The sequence below is a fragment of the Myotis lucifugus genome, unplaced genomic scaffold, assembly GCF_000147115.1.
Source record: "Myotis lucifugus unplaced genomic scaffold, Myoluc2.0 scaffold_59, whole genome shotgun sequence".
Taxonomy (NCBI): Eukaryota; Metazoa; Chordata; class Mammalia; order Chiroptera; family Vespertilionidae; genus Myotis; species Myotis lucifugus.
In genome coordinates, this window is record NW_005871107.1 from 3,743,803 (window position 1) to 3,757,781 (window position 13,979).

Below are 13,979 nucleotides of genomic sequence, written 5' to 3' on the forward strand. Positions count from 1 at the left end.
CCCCGTGCTTCCCAGCACTCTCAGTGAAAAATCCAGGCTGTTTCCCTGCTGGTCCTGCACCACCAAGTCCTTCATCCTCTTCTGCTCCATCTTCTCATCATCCACCTATGTCACCCTCTCATGGCTTTCTCAGAAAAGCCAGGAAGGACAGTCACTCCTCAGGGTCCTATACCTGCTCCTGCCTGGACCATCCTTCCTGCAGTTTTTTGCATGGCTGAATCCTTCTCTGCATTCTCAGATTTGGCCTTCCATGCCCAGCTGATCAAAAGTAACTCACTCTACTGAGACAGTCTCTTCTGCTTTATTTCCTTCCATGATGATTACCAAGATCTAAAATTATTATGTTATTTGTTTTAGTTGTTTATTATATGTGCTATCCTGTATGATTACTGTTGTAGCTCCCACCCCTAAAATGATGTCTATTAGATTATAGGTACTTGGTGCTTAAGGAGTATTTACAGAGTGAATAAGTCAGCAGGATGTTTCTAAATATAACACACATCTCTAAATATGAAAAGAGAGTGTAAGTACCTATGTAAACATGGCATTTGGGAATATTCAGTGAGAGAAAGTTTGTTCTTCCTAAGTCTGGGTAAAATATTGCCCCAAATGTTATGGATTGTACTAAATTTTATGTGTTTGTGAACATAGAATCTTAACATATACTAGTTTTCTAATCCTTTGGTTTTTTGTATAATACTTAGGACAGTGGTTTAAGTCAAAGGTTTCATGTTCATAATTTGGTAGCAGAGTTCATGTCTTTATCAGGTTAATATTCTTCAATGGTTACAAATAATTATTAAAGAATGGTGCTGCTGTTAATAAGCGTAATAGTATTTGCTAATATTTTATGGTTTAATGCATTATATTGATATTAAAAATAATACATGTATGTAACATATTTATGCTATAATTATAGCATGTGCAGAGATACAGTGATTATATACATTTGTACTTATGTAGAATATATATGATTTTCAACAAAGTTTTCAAATGAACTTATAAGCCCATATGAGGACGTATACATGAAAATATCCATGTGGCTAAACTATTCTATTTGTAAAATAAGTGAGATGAGATTTTGTGTTTTTCTAAACTGTGATATAATGGAGTGATCACAAGACTAAGATTCAGAAAATCAGGTTTCGAATGCAGTTTCTGCTACTAACTACTGTGTTGTTGAGCAGGTCATTATATTCACCAGCATGTAAGCTCCATGTGGGCAGGGGTGCTTGTCTGTTGTGTTCACTGCTTCATCACCAGCATCTAGAAAAGACTGGCCCAGTGTAAGTGCTGAACAGAATTTTCTGCATGAATTATGCTTCACAAAATCTCTAGTTTCTACACCTATTAAACAGTGTCCCTCCCAACCCTTTCATTCTGAATAATATTAGAGCCCTTTGAATTTAAATGGGGCAGATTCATAGCTGGAACTATTTATTCAGCTTTTACCTGGGCCTTTATAAAATTGTTCAGTCCATCAAAGCTCTTTGCATTGAATATTAGCATGAAGAAGGCCAAGAACTAAGTTGGTCTATGTTTGCCATCTTCAGACGGACTAAAAAACAACTTTAAAATTAAAAATATGTAATTCAGATTCACAAAATTAAATATGAGAAGAAGGTCAATAGCCAACCTTTCAAATGATGTCTTTTCAAAGTGTGCAGCATTTACATTTTGGAAGCTATTAAGGTTTAAAACTGCTCTAAGGATTTTGGGGTACCCTTTAGATATACCCTTCTTTAAGAAAACTTGATATTCCAATTTTTATTAAAAAAGCAACAAAAAATTAACAGACTCTTTACTTTTAATTTTTTTTTCTTTTCACTAATTAAACAAATATGTAATGAATGACAACCATGTGAAACCTGTATTGGGAAATGTACAGAAAGCAGGTCTTGACAGCCTACCTCCACGGTCCCCTGGACTGCCAGCTGTCCCCAGAGCGGACAGAGCCAACATCCGCATTGAAAAGACTGCAGAAGAAACCTGGAGGACTGTGTGCTACTGACAAAACAACAGCCCCTCCTGACCACCGTGCAGCCTCCCCACCACAATCACCAGGATCAGTTCCTCTGTGGGGTTACTTCCCTGTCGAGTGTTTAATGAGACCCTGACCCCTTTTTAAAAAAAAACCCATTGCTACTCTTACCCGGTCACTCTCTATCCCCCATCTCCTGCCTAACGTGTTTTACACAGCAGGTATTACCAGCGATATTATTTGTTTATTTGTTCATTCCCTTTCTGGTGTACACACAAGAAATACACACAGTGGAATGTAAGCTCCAGGATAGCAGGAAGTTTGTCATTTATCAGTATGAACTGTGTGACACACATTAGGGGCTTCATAAATATTTGTTGGTGGGTTGGTTGGTTGGTTGGTTGGTTGGATGGATGGATGAAAATCTGAAGGAATGTATACTCTAACCTGAAACTCCTTACTGCTGATCCCCTAACTGTTTCGCCTCCAGTTTCCAACATCACCTTATTATTTAGATTTAGATTTAAAGTTTGCCCATACTTTCTCTAGCCATGATTATAAAAGAATCTGGTCCCTCTCCCCCCCCCCCCCCAGCTGTATTGCCTCATCCTGCCTTGGAAACTTTTGTCACAATTGGTAATAAACCCTTGGGGCTTGTCCCTACTCCTCAGGTGGGATCTGGCCAATGTGTGTGCATGAAGGACATGTTGCTCTATCACAGTCACTTCACAAAGGACCTACATCTAAGAAGGAGGCACAGTATTTAGATACTTATAAATATACTGAAACTATACAGCACTCAGAATGGCCGTAAATGAAGTCCCTGCCTTGGTATGTGTACACATTCTACAATAACAAGTCAATGAACAAGACAGACACCAGAAAGGGAAAATGTAGAAAATTCCTATGCCTTTGCTGGTTAAATGGGAACATCTGCATAAATGTTGGCAGGAGTACAAATTGCTGCAATGTTTCTAAAGGACAATTTAGAAATAGCTATTAAGATTAAACAGATCCCTACACTTTGACCAGCTTTTCAATGTCTAGAAATGTATTCTATAAAAACTCTCTAACAACTGAAAATGCTCATCAAGAAAGAGATGGTTTAAGTATGATACCACATAGCCATACGATGGAACAGTGCACTCATTAAAAACAATAAACAGGGATGTGTTTGTATTATATTATAATTATATTGAATGGAATGAGAAAATTGCATGTTAGGACTGTGGTATCATCCTGTTACTGAGTTTATCCCACTGTTCTCCATACTAGGGATAGCAGTCAGCAATATTCATATGTCTCTCTCTCATAGAAATAAGTTCTATTTGGGGAAACAGACAACAAACAAATTGAGGTTTACTGGAAGATGGAGCAGTGATCTGAAGAAATATGAAGCATGGCAAGAGGATAAAGATTGATGAGGATTGAAACAGAGACCCAAATAAGATGAGGGAGCAAGGCAAAAAAAGTCAGCAGGGGCAGCCAGGAAGGAAACTGGGCCTGAAACATATGCTTGGAGTGGATGAGAAATTCAAGGAAGGAAGTGTGACCAAAAGGCAGTGTGCACATGGGATGAGGGTGAGATCTGAGAGGTAACCGGGTCCTAGGTAGCATTTTGTAGGCAATGAAAACAAGTTTGGATTTTCTTTTTATTTCGATGATAAACCATCACAAGAACTTGAGCAAGGAAGTATCATAATCACACTTGTGTTCTCCTGTAGAGAATATTCAATATTGAGCCCATATCACATAACCAATGATATCTTTTAGTAGACAATCTAGAAAAAGGGTGCAAAGATAAAACATCAGAGGAAAACATGCAATTTTTCATATGGCTTATTTAACAGTGTGTAGGCACCTCTTCACAGAAGTGTTATGAAGATTGAAAAATTTATGTGTATATTCATATATATGTAGTTTCTGAATGTGCCTATGTATATAAAGCATTTTTCATATATTATTAATGGATATTTAATGATACTTTAGAGAAATTGAAATAAACCCAGAAATGCTTATGGGATGTATAGATGAAAAAGGCATGGCAGGTGTTAAAAGTCTAATAGTTTCTCTAACCTTTTGATATTGCCCTAATCAAATAAATGTTCTAGAATTTCATTTCCATGCTGTAAATAGAATGTTGCTTAATATTCTATTATTCTAACAGGGGCTCAAGGACATTGCTCTAAAGTCCAAGGGCCATGAGTTAACTTTGAAACCTTGGAATTAGATAATACCTAGTCAACCTACATAAGCAACATACATGCCATCTTAAATGAGATTGTGTTTGTTGAAGTGTTGCGAAAATCATCCAATAAAATACTGAAGTTTCTCTACGAGGACTGCTACAGTACCCAAACTGTGGTATTTTCCATGCTTTCTTCCAAGTGCCTCTTCTCCTTTAAAGGACATGGCCCCTCATTTAGGACGGTTCCCACACATTGGAGCATTCCAGATTAGGTTTTCAGCATTCTCTTTCCACAGAGCAATTTGATGCCAAATCCATTTTTTCATTGAAGTTCACAACTTCGGCAGCAATAATACAATGAGTTCATTTTGGCTCGCTGAGATTCAGGCAGTCCTTGAAACCGGAGCAATGGTGCTACCCCTCTTGGCCAAAGCACGCTTTTGCAAAAAGATTTAATCAATCAGATGATTCTGTCAGACACTATTTTTCTGAGTTTAACTTTTAACTATGCGCATAATGGACTATTGTATTTGCAGAGTCGATATTCAGGAAACTGCCCAAACCAAACTTAGAGTTTCTTTCACTCTCTCCTGCCAGAGTCGGGCCACAAGAAGTTAAAAAGCACCATCCAGAGAAGCACAGAAACGGGAATGGCAGCCGAAATGAGGAAGATGGTCAGACAACCAAGTCGAGAGTCTACGGATGGCAGCATCAACAGTTACAGCTCCGAGGGGAAGTAAGTGACTCGGCTCATCTGTGTGGCTTTAGGACCATGGACATGTAGTGACAGGAAAGATAACACAGCCACCCAGGGTTACTTTGAGCTTCTTCACTCCACTAGCTGGTCAGTCATCCATTTAAAAACACCTGACCTTGTGATACAGACACACAGACATACCTCTGCACAGACCTAGTCATTCAGAACCCTCAAAGGAATAATGCAATGTTGGGTTAACATAAACTGATTTCTATCACTCAGAAAAGTTCAGAATAGTCCACTCATGGATGTTTATTGTAGCAATGTCACCTTTAATGGATTCTTTCATATAGGAAACTCATTGTCTGGCCAGGTTACCAAAATCTGAATTAAAGTTTAGAAGTGAGGAACAGACTGACAGCTGTCAGAGAGGAGGCGGGCTGTGGAGCTGGGTGAAAAACCTGAAGGAATTAAGCAAAAACAAACAACAACAACAACAAAAAAAACCTCATAGACACAGACAACAGTATGGTGATTATCAGAGGGAAAGGGGAATGGAGGAAGAGGTAGAAGAGGATATAAGGGGAATAAATGGTGATGGAAGGAGACTTGACTTGGAGAAGTGAACACACAACACAATGTACATATGTATTGTATAACTGCACACCTGAAACCTATATAATTTTATTAACCAGTGTCACCCCAATAAATTCAATAAAAAAGGAAAATCAGGAAAATAAAAAGAAAAAATAAGTGAGGAACTAATTTTCATATTCTTACACTCTCATAACAGCAACTTATATTTTTGTGTTTTTAAAACATTACTAACTCATTTTTCCCTTAAGATAAAAGTCAAGGATCTATCTTCCTTGTTATTGTTTTATTAAAGAGTTTTAGTTAATTCCAAAATTAATTAATTTTGACAAAATATAACTAGAATTTTTTTTTTTTTTTGCTTACCTGGTTTGTTTTTTACTATTTCATTTTCCTATGCTTGAGAATTTTTCTGATAAAACTGAATTTTTTCTGAGGTGACAGATCTTACAAATTAGTAATTATTCTTCTTCAGTGGGTTGCTTGGGGATTAACCATGTTAAATTTTTTATAGTTATTCATTTATTACCATTTAAATAACTCATTTACAAATCCTAATATTAATATTTTATTGTATTTTACTGGAATTTTTCTATTTTGTTCAGAAAATGAAATAAAAGTATGCCAAGTTCATATTTGCAATATGCTTTCCCATTCCTAAAACTTATTTGATCAAATTATTGGGATGCATGCTATCAGCAAGACATAGCTAAGACCAAAAAATCAGCAGGAATGAAATTTATGGAGGTAAATTTGCTGACAAAACACCAATATGTGATGAAGTCTTATAAAGCAATATCCAAATGCAAGACTGGAGACATTTTTTATATAAAAATTAACAAATCAAATAACATTTACATCCATCATGGATAAGCCCCTTAGCATCTCAAAAATTTCTTTTCATAGTCTCTGGATGGGTGGTCATATGTACACTTTTAATTCCCTTGATTGTGAAGAAATAGTATCGGGGGAAGCACATTGGGAGCAATAAATCCCTATGGACATCTGTTTATTTTAAAAATGCTCATTGCAGTCCAGCCACCTAACAAGCCTGGTTCTTGTTACCCAGGATACATCAATAAACAAGAAGAGCATAATCACTGCTCTGGTGGAGCCCACAGCCCAGGAAATTCAGGCAGTCATGCTGTAGTAAGAAACAGACACATTTTAATCAATCCATTGCCATTTGAACTAAATAAAAATCTCAGATAATATAGAAATGCAATTCACTCAGAATGAATAAATTAAACATTTTATTTGTAAATAAGAATGTGCATTATGCTATAATATTTATTTAAGAAATCATTAGGTATTTTTTAAGTTTAGCATTAATATTACACAATGTTTATGAGCAATTATTTATTTAAAGTTCATGATATAAAAATGTGCATCTTATATTTTATGTCAGTGATATACTAGTATTTAGGTAGGGAATTTTACTTGTAGGTGTCCAGAAAATGTAAGATATTAAAAACTATAACAGCTCTCTTGACTACCACATCTGCTCTTAATTTGAGAGTTTAGATCTTTTCTCAATCAATGATGACTCTCATATGCTTCTTGGTGCAGAGGTGATGCAATCAATAAGTAAACCGATTGTAGCAGTGTTTATGATTCATGATCAGTATTAGTAGTATAATGGAAACTATGACAGGAATTCTAGGAGAGCTAATGTCTTGATTTTTGTACTTTTGCTAATAGCTTAATATTTCCTGGAGTGAGACTAGGAGCGGACAGTCAATTTAGTGATTTTCTCGATGGGCTGGGACCAGCCCAGCTTGTTGGCCGCCAAACCCTCGCCACCCCTGCAATGGGTAAGAATCCATTTTTCTACAAAAAAAGTGATATTTCATGGTTGACAAGGTCATTTAAAGTAGCATAATTGTAATGCAAGTGAAAAGTAACATTTCAGCTAGGGTGTTGCTGGTTTCCAATGACTGTTCTAATTTCCCATGCATTTTTCCAACTTGAGATATTATGCAAAGTGAATGAAGATAGTCCTACATCTTTGAATTATCAGAAAACCCCTGTCAAAATAGTCTACAGTAGATCCAAATGTAGGATAAAGGGTAGCATTTCACAGCATGGAAAAAAATGATGGATTATTCAGTAAAGAATGTTAGCATAAAAGTTTCATTATGTAAAAATAAATTGCCTTCCTACTTCAGAAGTTGAAAAAAAATATATTATTTTAGACTCAAATGTAAAAAGAGATAAGGAGTGGAGAAAGATACTAGAAAACTAATGTAATGTTTCTAAAATCTTGGTGTGGAAATAATTTCCAAAGGATCAAATCAAAGCCAAATAAATTGAAAATGTCTACTAGCTAATACACCCTAAATGAAGTTAAAAGAAAGATAATGAATGGAGAAAATTATATGTAGCATGTGCCATAGCTGTTTCCTGAAGGACATGAGATTCCAGCTTGAAAGGACCCATGTAGCACTCAACAAAAGGCTGGAAAATAGGTCGATGCAGAGGCACATCATCATAGAATTTCACACCACCAGAAATTAACAGAAAGTCCTCCAGCAGAAAATCTTCTGAAGAGGATAATTCTATGCAAAACTATCAAAATCAGATTTTTCATTGGACTCTTTAACAATATCACTGGGAGCTAGACATCTACTGAGCATTATCTTCAAAATTCTGAGTAGCAATTGATTTCCAGCATAGAGTACTATAGCCAGCCACGTTTTCAAGTAAGTTTAAGTTTAAGGTTAAATAAAAACTCAGGACAATAAAGGTCTCCAAACATTTTTCTCACACCCAACATTGCTCAGAGAACTATACTTCCACGAAATGAATAAAGTGAATTTTAAAAATTGTGAACTAAAATGAGAAGATGAGATCCAGTAAATAAATGTTTCAACACAGAGAGAAACGGTTGGTAGTGAAGGAAAACCTAAAGATAACAGCTGTAGTAAGCTTCAAAGCAATTTGTTCAAATTGTATCATGTCAGACTTCATAAGATTAAAATCTATAGAATACCTACTGTATTTTATTTTATGGACGAGGTAAACAACTCAGGAGAGTGTGTGAGGTTGAATTAGTGATATGTACATAAAAACGTAAGCAAATGCTTTCTAAAAAGATACTTATTAAGTGCAGGGAAGGGGAAGAGCTGTCCAAGAAATGAGAAGTAATAATCATAGTATTCCAGTTCACTCCGCCATAAACAATGTTACATAATCATAATAATCTAAATATTAATACTGGAAAATGGGATGACTGAAAGTATCTAGTATGTGGTGGGGATAGGAAAGAAGTGAGAGAGTTTGAAATTAGAATTCAATAATAATATCTAAAATTGAAAAACTAGGATGATATCTTATAAGTGTAATACTTAGAGATATGGAGGCAAATGCCAAAAAGTGAGAAATAGATCAGATTAAAATATTGAGACTTATGAAAGCAGTGACCCTTGGAAGACACGAAGTTGACAGAGAGCAGAGAGAATGGGAATCTTTTATACTAATAAAAGTCATCTTATAGCTCAGCCAGCGAGGCTCAGTGGTTAATTGTGGATCTGTGATCCAGAAGGTCAGGGTTTGATTCCCAGTCAGGGCACATGTGGGCCCAGTCCCCAGTGTGGGGTGTGCAGGAGGCTGCTGATCAATGATTCTCCCTCATCATTGATGTTTTTTTTTGTCTCTCTCTCTCTCTCTCTCTCTCTCTCTCTCTCTCTCTCTCTCTCTCTCTTTCTCCCTCTCTCTCCCCCTCTCTCTCCCTTCCTCTCTGAAATAAATAAAAATACATTTTAATAAAACAAAACAGACGTCTTATAGAACATTTTGACTCATTAAACTATGTCTATATGAAAAGACCAGGAGACCTCCAAGAGCTGAGATCTAAAACAGAGTGACAGAACTAATGAACAACTGACCTGGAAAATAGAACTCACAACTGAAAAATGGAGATGACTCAACTAACTAAAAATAACTTCAAAATAATTAAATTTAACATTTTCAGAGATAAAGTATTATATCCATCAGAAAAAGAAGAATATCTTATTTAAAATGGGTAAAGCATATGACAAGCAAGACATAAGAGAAGGAAAACAAGTTGAAATTACTTAGAAATATGTTCAGCCTTCCTAATAATCAGGAAAGTGCAAATTACAACTTTTTAACCACCAGGTTAGCAAAAATTAGACATATTGTTAATACCACTATTAGTGGGCTATAATACTTCTGGTGATAGTGCAAACTGGTACAGCCTTTGTGAAGGATATTTGGCAATATGCATGGAATTTTGAATGTCCGTTCAATTAGACCCAGTAATTTAAAATCTGAGAATTTATGATCAAGAAGCATTGACAACATATGCAAAAATTCTTTTTAGAGCTATTTATTAAAATGGTAACAATGCAGATAGCCTATATTTGGTTAAATAGTTAATGACATGCCTATTTAGTGGCCCATACAGTCAATAAACGGAGGATGTATGGTCATAATAGCTAGATAGATAAGTAAGAAGGAAGGAGGGAAGGATGGGAGGAAGAGAGGAAAGTGCTTATGAGATTGCTAGGATATTCACCAAAACAATAATGGTGATTTCTCTAAATGGAAATATAGATAGATTATGCTTTTTATTGAGAAGTATTATATACTAGATAACATAAAGGATAAGAAATCTTATTAGAGTACAAGAATCACTTAAATACCTCAGTATTATTTTTGTTAAGCAATTTATAACCTAACCTGGGATTCTCTTAAATGGATTAGTACCTGAAAAATGAAGAGAAACATTTTGAAACCTGATTTGGAAGTAGGGAGAGAAGGGCCAGGAGGGGGGGTTCTAAATCTTTGTTTTTATCAAGATCATAAAGATCCTAATTTGGAGCCTATTAACAGACCTCTGTTTTTTTAACTGCACATAACTTCAAAGAAGCTGAAACGTTTTGCTTCCCCTCCACTTGCAGGCGATATACAAATTGGAATGGAGGATAAAAAGGGCCAATTAGAAGTTGAAGTGATTAGAGCACGAAGCCTCACGCAAAAACCTGGCTCCAAATCTACACCTGGTAAGGGAAGGGGTTTGGACCAGAAAATCTCACACGGGCAAAAAACTCAAAACACCTGCTGCATTGAAGTTTATATGCTGGTTTTTTTTTATCATCTGATTGATTAAAAAGGCAGCTTTTCTGTGTTCTTTGAGACTATAAAAATGAATCTTTGCACAATTATTCTGTCAGAAAGTATTAGGAATAATATTGTCATATTAGGAAAAGTTCAGTTATGATTGTTTCTTAGCTTATGTCAATTAGTTTTTTGGTACATTTAGAAATGCAAAAGGAAAAAGTTTTGTTGTAATACAAGGAAACAATGAGCTTTAAGATATAAACCTGAATTGTAATTCCAGATGTACCCCAAGTAAGTCAGTCTTAAGGTAACTTGCATACATTTATTTGAAATTATGAAACTGGCTGTAGTGATAACATATGGGAGTGAGGGAGTAGAATTTCTGAAGCACTTTAAATTGTAAAAGATTTAAATAGTCAATGGAAAACTTTCCGTAAGCATCTCTAAATCTCTAGTAAGGCATTTTCTAATATAACCAATTTAATGTAAAGGATTAACTTCTCATGCATTAATGTTACCTTTGTTTAGCTCCATATGTCAAGGTATATCTTTTGGAAAACGGGGCCTGTATAGCCAAGAAGAAGACAAGAATTGCACGGAAAACCCTTGATCCTTTGTATCAACAGTCCCTGGTGTTTGATGAAAGTCCACAGGGTAAAGTTCTTCAGGTGAGTAATAGCTCATGTGACTTTTTACATTGAAAATCCACATTATCCATGTAGACACCAAAGAGGTGATCAAATAGGAAGAGACTCAAGTTCAGTAGAGAGGAATGTGGTATAACATTCTCCCGTAGAAAAAAATAGCAAGTTGCTGTTTGCTGTGAAATTAATGTATTAAAATATATATGGGTTTAATGAACTTTAATAAAATTAAACTTTTTCTTTTTTTCTCTACCTTCTTTTCTTCCTTCTTTCTATCCACTCCTCTACTTTTGCCCTATTTGTCACCCCTTGCCTCATCTTGATAGCTAGATGTAGTGGTGATGATAGATAGATATCATGGCAAATGATGCCAGTAATAGTTTATTGAGCATTATTATCTACAGACATGAGACACAATGAAGAAGAAAGGAAAGGAAAACAGAAGTGTTCAGGGACCAGCAAATATTCAGAACTGGCTGAATGTCAGGTGCATTGCTTATTAGATAGTGGTTACTAAAGGTGTTGAATTTATATGTAAATGAAATTGTATATGTATTTCTTTAACATGGTTTATGTATGTAATACCCCTCATTGACTAGGAAAACATTACCTGCCTTCCATCGAATCTAAAACATATTGTGAAGTGTCTTTTTGAGCACCTTCATGTTAGTATCTTCTTACCTAGTTCTCCTCCGTGGTGTTGGTTATATTCATTTCCTCTCCTTAGCTGACTGGCCCCCTTTACAGAATAGTTGCTTTCAACTCTCCTAAGGTACAACTCTAGAGAGGAGTTTAAGTTTATTGCCTTTCTCTGTCTGCAGGTGATCGTCTGGGGTGACTATGGAAGAATGGACCATAAATGCTTTATGGGGGTGGCCCAGATCTTATTGGAAGAACTTGATCTGTCCAGTATGGTAATCGGATGGTACAAATTGTTCCCACCGTCATCGTTGGTGGATCCCACACTCACGCCCCTAACCCGCCGGGCTTCCCAATCATCTCTGGAAAGTTCAACTGGGCCTCCCTGCATTCGATCGTAGTGAACTCAGAGTCATTCCAATAAAGCTCTACCTTTCAGGATAATAATCGGAACCAGATATTTCATGATCAAAAGCATTGTTGGAGACAGACAATCAACTTGTGCTTTGCCTGTAGTAGTTTTTCAATAATGTGTCCCAACTGTTGTTTCAAATCTGGCTTCATATGACAGAACAAGGCAGTGTATCAGATTACAATAAGAGCCAACAAGCTAGTGAGAACCACTGATGCTTCTAAAAAACAGAAAAAGAAGAAACTTCAATTTACACACACACACACACACACACACACACACACACACACGCACATACGCCCACACGCACGCACCCCAAATTGAACAAACTGGAAACTCTCACTCTGTGATAAGTTGTATTCTACACGTTTTTACACAGACCACGAGCAGTGTTATTTCCCTGGTGTTCCACAAGTTTTGTTCTTTTGTGTTTTGTTTCTGTGTGTGTTACTTGTTGCTTCTGGATTTGTTTTGTTTCGTTTTTCACGGAGTCTGTTATTTACACTGGTTCTCGGCTGTGTCATGACAGGCCTCGTGATGCTTACAGAGGCCCTTCCTTTCTTTTTCCAAACTCGCCACAAAAAGGGCTGAAGCAGCCTCTGTAGCATCTCCCCTGCGTGTTCAACAGCTGAACAAGGCGAGGCCCCTGAAGAGCTCCACCGGCTTTCATGCTATAATTCTTCAGTCTGCTGTGTGGAAACCCTGAAAACAAAAAGTTATCTTCCAAAAAAATAATCCCTGAATCACCATGTTTAATGGAGAGCACATCTGTTCGCATTCTAAAAATATTACTTTCTTTTCCATTGTTCTGCATGGAAGACTTTTAAAGTCAATCTGCAACTAATGCTGGGAACTAAAATTAACTGCATAATCGTACCTTGGAAACACTCCTTGTGATGCCTTTTTCTTCCCAATATAAAAAAAAGTATATGCTCATGTGTACAAACCACACTTTTGACTTCAAATGGTGATTAAAATGGTTTTGGACCTGAGACACTGTCGGCTATGCCCGGGCTTCGCGGCTGTGCCTCAGTGCAGACACACCCGTCCACCCGGAAAGAGCATGGTGTGAGCTGTTCAGTATTTCACTGGAAATTCCAGTTGAACTATTCTGCACTAAACTAATGTTTTCATCAAATTTTAGTTTACATTTTTTTGAGATCGATGCAAGCACAAAGCTCGTTTTTTGGGGGGTTTTTTTAATGCAAAGTATCTTACTTTTGGGGGGGGGAGATAAAGTCAAATTTCAATGTGCATTTTCTTCACCTGAGTTTTTCTTGGCCTTGACTTTCCCTTGTGGCATTCTGTGTGTGCGTTCCATACTGCAGACCCTGCAGGTGCATTGACATGTTCTCCTCCTTTTATGAGTCATTCAACTTTTGTGACTACACAGATAGAGCAGCATGACTTGGAACTGTTCAACGCTGCATGCACATTTTGTAAAAAAATAAAATAATAAATAAAAAATGAAAGAGAAAAGAAACAAAAGGCTATTTAATAATGTATGTTAGTTCCACATAGGCCCGCTTGTATGTTGCATGTACTTGTACATTTTGCTCGTTAATTACTATACTGAAATAACCAAGAAATCTAAGCCATCCATTTTTGTTATAGACATTTTGCAGGTTTCTGCCAGACTCGATCTGTGAGCCTGGGGTGAAATGTCTATAGATGGACTTTATTTTTTACCCTCTGGAAAACGTGATGTAGTATGGACCAAATTCCTTCTAATAAATATT

At 36.4% G+C, this 13,979-nt stretch overlaps 1 protein-coding gene across 1 annotated transcript in view; it reads left to right on the forward strand.

Annotated features, from left to right (window-relative positions):
- RIMS1 (regulating synaptic membrane exocytosis 1) overlaps positions 1–12,231 on the forward strand; it is a 160,620-nt gene extending 148,389 nt beyond the window's left edge. Inside the window, 5 exon segments of the mRNA XM_023754316.1 lie at positions 4,767–4,905; positions 7,162–7,274; positions 10,386–10,487; positions 11,074–11,213; positions 12,011–12,231. Of these exon segments, the coding sequence (XP_023610084.1) occupies positions 4,767–4,905; positions 7,162–7,274; positions 10,386–10,487; positions 11,074–11,213; positions 12,011–12,229 (713 nt within the window). The 3' untranslated portion in view covers positions 12,230–12,231.
- The last annotated feature ends 1,748 nt before the right edge of the window (positions 12,232–13,979 follow it).